At 38.8% G+C, this 11161-nt stretch overlaps 1 protein-coding gene across 1 annotated transcript in view; it reads left to right on the top strand.

The window, feature by feature from the left end:
- The first annotated feature begins 250 nt into the window (after positions 1 to 250).
- LOC137596217 (methyltransferase-like protein 27) overlaps positions 251 to 11161 on the top strand; it is a 154479-nt gene continuing 143568 nt past the window's right edge. Inside the window, exons 1-6 of the mRNA XM_068316526.1 lie at positions 251 to 459; positions 554 to 688; positions 804 to 932; positions 1229 to 1364; positions 1714 to 1806; positions 1958 to 2152. Coding sequence (XP_068172627.1) covers positions 572 to 688; positions 804 to 932; positions 1229 to 1364; positions 1714 to 1806; positions 1958 to 2152 — 670 coding nt within the window. The 5' untranslated portion in view covers positions 251 to 459; positions 554 to 571. The remainder of the gene's footprint in view (positions 460 to 553; positions 689 to 803; positions 933 to 1228; positions 1365 to 1713; positions 1807 to 1957; positions 2153 to 11161) is intronic.

The following is an 11161-nucleotide window of genomic DNA, read 5'->3' as shown; positions in this document are numbered from 1 at the left end:
CAGTAGAGCCAACTCCAAATACACAGTTTAATTACAGAGTCCAAAACCAAGTAATCAAAAGATCAGGCAAACTCATCCAATGAGGAGTGGGCAAACAGGCAGACTCAGAACACAGTAATCACATGGATCAGAATATTGGAGAGTAGCTACTACCAATCTGGCAAAGAACTGAAGACTGATCAGAAGACATGTAGTTGGATTGGATGCTGAGCGGCAGGTGAGCAACACAGGTGACAGGAATAAACTGATTGAATGCTGGAAGGTTGGATGGGGTTCTGGAAAGACAGGATATATTAATGACAGAAAAACACTAGTGTGGGTAGAATAAATGAATGGACCCAAGGCCTGACAGGAGTTGTGATAGTCATTTATAGTCATGGGCCAGCTTCTGTTCTGTTATTGTTTGGTTTGGTTGTCATGACTGGATGGAAAGAAGGATCAAACGTGTGAACTACCAAAGTATGTCGGAGTGCACTTTATTTTCTGTCCTGTATTGGATTCTTCATGTCAACAGCTATCATGTTGAGAGCATACAATATTTCCTCCCTGACAGGTTTGAAGCCAGCTTATCATGTCAGCCAAGCATAGAAGTCTGGATGAGGTAAAGACCCTCATTCAGGGTACCGAGGGCTTTAACTCAAACCAGATGGCCAAGTTCTATGACAGCTGGGCCCCGACATACGAACAGGTCAGTCTACAGAAACTGTTAAGGAAACATTTATCTTTAATTTTGGTTGTGGTCACAGCAGTATATAAATGTAGCCATGTCAAGACTGAGATGTTTTGGGGTTTTTTTTTGACAGGATATCAACATGCTGGGCTACAATTTACATCCTCTGCTGGTAGATTGTTTGCATGCAAACTTCTCTGGGAATCGTGAGGCGGTTCAGGTTCTGGATGTTGCTTGTGGGTCTGGAAGTGTTGCCAAACTGGTAAGGCAAAAACTTCAATACTCCTGCCTTTTTCATATCTGCATAAATTGACCTTTGGCATGCAATATAATTCTAGAACAATGCTTGGAAATTAAAAACTGTTACACGTATAATTTCACTCCTCATTTCTCATTCATTTTCCTACTTGTTTTTTCCCATGTTGATAAACTTTTGTAGAGGTCTTGACGGACCCAAACTTTTCTTAAACCCTGAGCGGTTTCTGTCAGGATTGCCTCAATGTTTCCCTGCTGTCTCACATAATCACTGTTAATGTTTCTCATCTTCTGTCTCTGTAGATGGTTGAGTTGGGCTTCAAGAACTTTGTGGGAGTAGACTGCAGTAAAGGCATGTTGGAGCAAGCTGCCAGGTTGGGCATCTATCAGGACCTCAAACTGGCCGTATTGGGAACCAATCCTTTGCCTGCAGAGAATGGTTTGTGAATATTACTGTGAAAATAAAGGCATAAATTATTGCAATCATCGCTATTCCTGCAGTTATCCACTGCCATTTATTGTCTCCTTCACTTAAAAGATGATTTCTTCAGAGTGACTTTAGGTCTTTCTTCAGAACCAACTTGTGGCTGTTCAACACACCACTAAAATTAGCCTGTATTATGCCTTTTGCTTTAATTATGAATTTTTACTTCCCTCTCCAAATGGACATTGGAAACTGCTGTGTTATGCTGGTGCTCTTTGGCTCTATCAGTTCTTAATTCACTTTCAGGCTGATTTTAATTTTAGTTTCTATTTTTATTTTCCAACTTCCCTCCTCCTGGTGTCAGGAACCTTTGATGTGGTGATACTTGCTGGTGGTTTAGGTGAAGGATTTGTGCCGGTGAGCGTTCTACAGGAGCTCCATAACGCTGCTAAACCCGGTAACTCTCCAAACACATCAATTTATAAAGTCAACCTTTCTATAACGGTGGATTATTGAAATTCACCATCGTCCCTCTATTTGTACAATGAATGTTTTTAAACATATTAATTGATCGGTTCCAATCAGTTTGTTTTGCGTGTCTTCTACAGGAGGTTTGATTGGCTTGTCAAAGGGGGCTCATTCAAACTCTGAGGGATACACAACGGATTTAGACAGAGAACTGAAGCGGATGGTGGAAGAGGGACTGTGGAGTCTGGTGGCAGCCAAAGAGTTGGACAGATACATGAAAGACCCTTACGTTAACACTGACAAGGAGGAGGAGCGATTCATCAGGGGGACTGCATGTCTGTTCAAGAAATCTAATCAGTGAAATTAAATATTGATCATATAGCTACTCAAATAATGGCATTGCTCGACAGACAATAAAGAACGTTGCTGAACCTTCTGTGCTAGTAGGACTTTCCGCCATATGAACAAAATAATTATGTTCATGGTTAAAGTACTGTATTTAAAGTGTAGTTCTATAATGGCTCTACTCATGAAGAGACCCCTACAGTGAAGACGAAAACGCCTTTCAATGAGTAGAAACCTTGAGTAGATCCAAGACTCGAGGTGGGTGGTTCTCTGCTTGGACTAGTTTGGGAGAGGGGAGGGCAGTTCAGGACATCAATTTGAGAAAGGGAGATATGGGAAGAGAGAAAAGGTGATGGTGTGGTTTTTTTTTAAACATTCCACCAACACTTTGTAAATTTTCTAGCCTCCTTCCTGCAGTCCTCAGCAACCTCTGATGCATGTTCTTTCAACCCTGGTCTGCATGGGACAATGTGGAATATTCTATCAGCAGAGTCGGACATAAATTTTGTGCAAATACTACAAAGGTGAGAAGAGTTGAAGCAGAATCGAGCCGGCAATGTGTATTGAAAATGTAGCTATACAATAGTGTTCAGTCTTGGGCTTCCAACGTTTTTTTTTTTTTTTTACAATTCTATACCCTTACCCCCACTTGAAATCCACGGAAACTTCTGTTTGTGTGAAAGCAAAGCAGTCACTAGAGCTAAATTGACCCTGAAGCAGTTGGATATTTGAAAACCTTGCAGCTACTCTTCATATAAAAAGGGTTAGGAAAAGCAGGAACAATTTCATAACAGGGCAATGTGAACATACGTGTAAAAACCTTGGTAACCATGACATCAATTTGAAATGTTCTAAAATTTAAAAGAATCTCAATTACTGAGACCCTGATGCTTGAAAAGAGAAGAGGTCGTTGGGGTGTTCCAAACACTGTTGAAGATGTAGTGAATGTTTTCTGTGGTGTTCAGCTTTATAATGTGCTTCAATTATTGCTTTAAAGATGTTGAAAATGTCCTGTTGTGATAAAGAAACAGAGTAGGCATCCACACCTAACAAAGCAGAGATAGAAGGCTTCCTCTGAGACACACTAACACAGTGAGAGGAAGCTACACTAAATAGAATCTTTACCTCTTCGGGTAGCAGAGATAGAAAAAAAAAAAAACTGCCGATGTAATTAGTTTTATTCCCATCATGGGATTACGATTCCTTGTTAATCTACAGAATTATTTTGCTGCGGATATTCAAGGCATGAGAACCTTACTTGTAGATGAATCTCAAGCTGCTTGGGTCACTTGTAGGTCGAGTGAATTACTGAACGTAACAAGGGCACTTCAAATTCTAATTTTTTTTTTAACCTAATAGTTAATATTATAATCAATAAAATCTAATGAAACACAAACACCCAGCTTGATATAAAATAACTCCATGAAAATGCATCCCAAGTGTGCAATATGTTTCATAGCAGAAGGAGAAAATAATGGTTAATTTTTCCATCCATCCTCCATCCTTGCCAGAAGGGGCGTCTAAGACAATAACCCTACTTCTTACTGGTTTTAGTACCTCGGTAAACAAATGTGTTCTGTCAAGTTTATGATCTTGTGCAAGATTTCAATGAGGCACCCTGTTCAATTACTGAATTAGATTCTCCTTTTTATAAAACATGCAATAGGAAAGGGTAATCTGTACAGCGTGGTGATTTTATGATTGAGACGAGCTCTTTGTCAAATCCAATCAGGATAGATGTGTAGGAAGACATCCTCCAGGCTTCACTTCTGGCTCCATAAAAACAAGATGGCCATGACCCTAATGCAAAACTCCCACCTGCAAAATTCTACAGTCTGTAAAATTCTGGTGCTTTTATGTTTGAGCTGCCCCGGGGTCTCTTTCCTGTTGGGACAACCCAAGAAAAACTTTAGCGAAATGCGTCCAAAAGCCAATTTAAATTGGATACCCAAAACATTGAGTTTAATCAAAATGATCAGGGAGATGCCAAACTCACTGCCGATGCTACACAAATCTACCTGCTGTGTTCATGCATGAATAAGATTCTGATCATTCTGGTTTTGTAGTTGATAATAGGTGTAGTTGGAAAATTCCCAGTAAAAATGTGGATGAAATGATTCATGATATTGACCCCATAAGTATGAGTATAAAATATAAAGTCAGCGCAAACACAAGAGTAAAGTTAGTGGAGTTTATTCTGAGACCCCCCCAAAAAATATTTTATTTATTTGGCAATAAAATTGATTAAACGGATGATTGATGTGACTAAAGGAATGTGTTATGCTGATTGAATAATTAATAAAAACTAAATGGATGGTTCATGTAAATAAGAGTTGGTGATATGCTTATTGAATAACTAATCTGAGTAATGAATGGATTTATTTTCTGATAAGTGTAACGTTAATCGAATGCTGTGTCTGATCACATTTTGTGTCATTCGGTACTTTATTTGACGTAGATTTCCGTCATCCATCCAGTCCACAAATCCAACAGCACTGGTTGGATCTGTTCCATTGTTTAATGCAATACTTCCAAGTGTCCATGTTTAGCATTTTTTTCTACTGTACATCTGAAACTGCAGGAGATTTGAAAGGATCAGCATGTTTTTTAACAAAGATTAAATCACAGCATTACCGGAAGCCATTGGTACGTCTGCCAAATACGTGGTAAACCTCCGGTCAGCAGGGAAAGAAGCTGTATAACGTACATTAATGAGAAACCATTTCAACCCAAGTACCATATAAAGGAGTAAGAATTGCTGGATTGAGTGAGATGAAAAGACAAAAATTAAGTCACTCATAAAGAAGCAGCAACACTAATTACACCGCTCAGTCCATGGTACACAATTGAGTGCGGCTAAAAAGTGAATGTTATGGATTAGTTTTATGGAAAGGTAAATGCTTCTCTTAAAAAAATGTTCTTGGGCTGTGATGTAAAAAAAAATTAATTCAAGAAGGTACAGTTAAAATAAATGGCATCCATTATCAACAGATAAAACATTATACATATGGTTTATTGTGTATATTTAACAATGACAAATCACATTAAATAGGGGATTCTGTAATTCACAGAGCAGACGTTATTGTGCAGAGGAGATAATATAAAGAAGGAAGGTTTTTCATCAGCAAACAGAGGGGAAGACAAAGACAGATACACAGAACTGCACAGCGTGACACAGAGGGGTCTATAGTCTTGTGCCAAATCTTCTTGGTTTTGAAGAGCAGCCAAACATGCTGTTTATATGACTGACTTTGCTGGATAGAGCGCGCACACATAAAATCACACACGAACATACAGTACCCACATTTCATAAGGTCTATGTGTATTATTGATTTTTGCATGAGCAAATAAAGTGGAACTTCAGATTTCTCCTACCAAAGCAACCAAATGCTAAGTGGAGTTTGTTAAATGAACTGCAAAGGATATGCAGATATCATGATGAATTAAAGGACAATAACAGGAAAACAAGACAAACCATGTCATATGTAGAACTAGATCGACGGAGACGCATGATTGCAGAGCATTGCCGATTTCACTACCACTTTGACAGCCAAGGATGCATGGGAAATGGAGACTAAGCAATCACAAAGAAAAACTTCTCCAACTATGGTATGAAGTGTTGGCAGCTATCACTATCGCTGATAATCTAGCCTTTAACCAGGAGTAGTCATTGCTTCAATAGTTAGAGAAGCTGTTGGAGAAACTTGAGTCTTACCTACACACTGACATACAAAAGACAAATTAAACTTTTTATAAGTTGAACATGAGCCAACATCTATGTCTGTTATATATTAAAAAGTAATGGCTTATAATCTATCCTGATGTTTCTGACTGCAGGGTGTGAAGTTAATTTCCTCTAGTTTAGCCTTAAGGGAATTAAAGGTTTTCCTTCCTCGAACTAATTTTGTTTTTCATTCCATAACACAGATGCGTCTTTGCATGGCAGCAATTCAAAGATTGGGAAATGGAGCTTACTCAATCTTTAGTGTGCTTCTTGTATGTAATTAAAATTTCCATGATTAGCTTATGCTTAAGTAATGTGTGCTGTGTGTCGACAGAATATTAATGTATGTAAACGGGTCAACCCTCATCTCTGGTGAGCTCCATGCAGCATTTTTAAAGTGATTCTCTGTTGATGATGTTTATCTTTAGAATCTCATTTAGATGTATGGAATTGAGTCCAAATTAAATTCAAGTCTTTGATTGTCCTAACGTAATGACTGACTGTAAATCTCGTGAACCGTGATTAAATATGAACACCACAAATAGTATATGGACATGTTTTGCCCTTCCGATGTAGCCATGCAGGAGTGGAAACGTGTACAGAAGCCCTCTTATGCACACACTAATTCCATGACGGTTCCCCCTTCATCTGCATTGCCTTCATCTGAAGTGTCCTCTCTGTTATCTTGAGCCTTCCTCCTCCTCATCCTCCTACAGGATATCCCCCTCTGGAGTAAAGATATTAAAAAGGATGCAGCATTCTTCTCTCACCTGAGGGAGGAAACAGATGCTGGATCTCCACCACCCTCAGAATGGTGGTTGCCAGCAGACTTGGCAAAGATGCATTAAATGATGCTACTCGTCCACTGGGTACAGTGTTTGTTTTAACGTGCTTCAGCTTGCCTCGCTTATTAAAATGCAGGTGAATTATTAATGTATTGTTTTGAATGCAAATTGACCAGTGCAGAGCGGAGCAGGTATCACGAGGCTGACTGTGTATGCATGTTTTGAAGGAGAGTTATTCCCACCTACAAGCTGACAGTCTGGTCGTGATAAAACAGATTGCTGCGGCGGTGACTTTCTCTTGGCTCCTGAAAGAAGAAAAAAAAAACCCTCTGGAGAGATCAAGTTCTTTTCTTATTTTTACTTTTTCTTTACAAAAGAAAATCTGTTGGACTGGTGCTGTATTGACAGCAAATACACCAAGAACTGTGCTTTGGCGTGGCAGACACCCTGCTGTAGCATTGTAGCATTGATATAGAGTGTCTTGTGCTGCCCGGGGGAAAATCATAATGTGGTGACCAGAATGCCCCACAGCTGGATAAGCGAGTAAGTCTTGCCCCCTCTTATCCCCTCTGGCATGAGAAACTGAATTTCACCTTGGAAGATCCAGGAAACAGCGGCCAGCTCCTTTTTGGTGGCTTTTGACAGGGAAAGATCTGAACCAGGATTTTCATTCTGTTCCATCACAGCAGGTTGGTTCTCAGACAGGAGAGAGGTTCTTCGTCCTTGAGAAGATCTGAAAAGTCCTTGAACTAAATTAACTTTACAAAAAGAGTTGGCCGGTAGAATTACGAGTGAAATAGTGACACTCTTCATTGACCTCATAGCAACATCATGCTAACTTCAATGGTCAGACCAGAAGGAGTTTTCTGGCCACTTCTGTCATTGACACCTGGCAAGAGATTATATGTTTCATGTGTTTTATGCCAACGCCATCCAAATTGTTTTTCATCACTATTGGATGAAACTTTACAAGTGCAACTCCAATTCTATGAATTCTTGATGGTGCACATATTATCCCGGCACTAAAATGTCTGAACACGACTTTAAACGACACATAACTTGATAAGAAATTGCTGTTTTGGTCCACTTTTTAAAATGCATGAAAGGTTTCTTTTGTTTTTAAGTCCATCCTAGTTCAGTGTCAAAGTATTGCTGACGTTAACTTATTGATACTGAGTAGAGTTAATAATGACAACAAACCAAAGAAAGTGGACTTTAAGCATGGAATATTTTGCCTCAACAGAGGACTTGTAGGAACATCTCTTTTTGCATCCATTGCTTTGCCACCAGAACAGAAGACGGCATTGGTCAGCAGTAAGGATACGAAGTAACAGCATAATAAGGAGCTGTTGAAATGCAGCCAACTGCTAACTAATGACTGCTAATGGTTCCTAATAGGCTCTCATCTTGTTTAGAAAGGAGAGGCAAATGGTGGATGGATAAACCGCTTTATGCAGCCAGACTTATAGCATGTCCCTTTTTGACCCCAACTAGTTTCTCTTTCATTCCTTTTCATTCTCCATCTGAGTCTTTCTCCCAATCCCAGAATGCCAAGGCCCTTGAAGAAGCAAGTTAAATGGTCGTATTGAAATAGAGACATAGAAAAAAATTACTCTACCTGCATGTGTACTAAAACAAATAACACAAAAACCCCAGAACATTCTTATGGCAAGGACCGAGACCACTAAAACCTACACGCGTACTGATCACACTAATATAAATCTTATATGAGGACATTTCACTGACAACTTACATCATGAAAAGGTATGTTTCACATAAGACTTGCCTCGCATTTGACTGGATATATAGCAAAGCAGAAGGTATTCGTAAAACATTCATGTTCTAATTAACTGTCCATGTAAGCCATGTTCTTCTGACAGTAAATCAGTATACGCAATACGAGAATCTTGAAATGGATTCCCTTGCATGTAATTAATGTCATTTTTCACCTTGTTTTTTTTTTTTTTTTTTTTTTACTTTTACACTGCAATTTTCATGTAAAATGCCTCAAAACCTGCATTCCACTGAATTACACTGTCTCCACTTAAGGTGCATTACTTTTGTCGTATGTCATGGTAAATGTAAATCCAACATTCTCCTTCCCTTTATTTCTACTTCAGTCTTTATCAACTCCTGAGGTAAATACACGACCCTTCAGCTTCCATATGTTCTGCTGTCTGAACATCTGCCTGCTAATAAGATTTACACTCTGAACGTGAGCCTCATTTTTATTAGTTCTATATGTCTGTAGATTGGATTACAAGCACAGAGGAGGAGAATGTCCCGACAAAAATACAAAGGAACACACACACACACACACACACACACACACACACACACACACACACACACACACACACACACACACACACACACACACACGCACACACTATTCTGTATCAAGACAACCTATGATGAAAAGCTGCTCTTCATCTAACAGGCAAAGAGGGTCATGAAAACACAACATTTCCATGAAACTAATCACACCCTTAAGTGAGAACTGTGATAAAACTCAGGGCAACGCTAACCCCAACTCATTGAAGACACCACTGGTCACAGACAGAGGATGGATGGGTGGACAGATCGTAGGTCGTAGTCACCGCATGTGGTTTGCTTCTTGTTGAGACTTTGAAGACTTTGCATAATCTCCTGAATAGCGTTATGTTGAAGTATCAAAACAGCCTCAGGGTCTGTTTAGTCGTGAATAAAAGAACGCATGTGACAAATGAGCATAAGACACTCACACACAGTAACAGCAGTAATTTTTGTTGTTTTCTTTTCACCTAGTTTGTAGAGAAGATAAATCATCAGACAGAAGTTATTCATATCAGCATCCTCTGCATTGTCGCGTTATTGAATTATCCCAAACGCACTTGTGGATTACAGCGATTTATTGCACCCACCATAACTCCCACCGCCAATGACCACCCCCCTACAATGACTACAGCATTTGCAGTGATGTGATATGTTAATGAATGCATGTTTACATTTGAAACTGACTATTATCTTGGTGAAATACCTTGTGAGACGATTGATTCCTTCGGAAAGTGTTTCTTTTAGACTCTTTCAGACTCAGCATATTGTTTGGAGACTCCCCAAAAATGCGATGAAATCATGAAGCTCTGTGGGTCTAACTAAAACTGGTTCTGTTGCTTTCTAAAATGGCCTCATTTTCTCAGAACTGTGTGTGCTGTTTTTGATTGTAATGTCATTTCTCTTTATTTGTGGTCTTAAGTCTGTAACGCCTCTGCAATTGTGTTATGTCCTTTGTAATTCTCACACTGACTCTTCTTTCTGTGACTTTATATAATGGTTCCCCGCTTTGTAATTCTTATAATCGTCACCTTTTCCAGTGCTCACTTCCTTGCATAACTGTCCTCTTCTGTATTTATCTCAGTTTATCTCAGGCCAGCCTTGACCTGCTTCACCATTGGATATCATTTTTCTTTGTTAGCGCATTGTCCTGCAGCAACAAGACCTGTTTTATAACATGGGGACAAAAGGCGTGAAGGAAACATTGAATGTGCTGGTGGTGAGAGCAAATGTCGTGGATTTCCACTTGTATTCATACACGCGACTACAGCAGTGAGTTTGTACTTTCATTAGTTGGAGACAGGAGGTCATCCATCACATTGCAACATGGGGGCGTTTTACATTGCTGTACAAACACCTAACCTGACGGAATCAACAATTTGACGAGAGAAAAAGTGAAATACTGACGTACCAAAGTGTGCTAGATATTTATCATAAGGGCATATTATTGTCAGTTACTCACATGATTGACAAAATTGTCTAACAGTGTCCTACAAACTACCCCTTTGTAGGAAACTGGCATTTAAAAAAATAAAATAAAATCACTGCTATTACATTATCTTACAACACTTTGTGTAATAAGATGTTCATTTGTTTGACTCTAAAATTTTTGCAAGAAAATGTGGGAAAGTGTTTTTTTTTTTCTTTCTCAACACACCAATGTATTCTTTTCTTTAAAGGGTGTGTGTTTCTCAGTGTATGTGTGTCATTATTTGCTGTGCTGGTGAATACTCTGTAAAATTAATTGAGTTTTTTCTTTTAAAGTAGATAATAGCTTTGGTAGGTGTATACTGTACAGATTTACACACACACAACAGAAAAATACACAAAAGCCATAAAAACAAACACGTAACCTGACGGAATCAAATATTTTTACTTTTAAAGTAGATCATAGCTTTGGGAGGTGTTTAGTTTGAATGGAGAAAAATTATACTGTACAAATTTACACAGATAAAAACACACAAAACCCTTAAAATATGCACTAAAATGACAGGACACAAAGCTGTCATTGTGTCATTGTACCATAAAGCAAATCCATCATAATCTGACTCTGACAATATGAATCCTTGTCCATGATAACCTGCCCCGAGTTGCCCCAGAGTCCTGAATCACATTATTATCATTGTAGTTTGATAGTCATAGAAAATTATTCAATGTCCCGGTTCTAAAATGGTTAA

Source organism: Antennarius striatus, chromosome 6 (assembly GCF_040054535.1).
Source record: "Antennarius striatus isolate MH-2024 chromosome 6, ASM4005453v1, whole genome shotgun sequence".
In the NCBI taxonomy this organism is placed as follows: Eukaryota; Metazoa; Chordata; class Actinopteri; order Lophiiformes; family Antennariidae; genus Antennarius; species Antennarius striatus.
The sequence above is the reverse complement of the archived record's forward strand: the minus strand, read 5'-3'. Positions and strand labels throughout refer to the sequence as shown.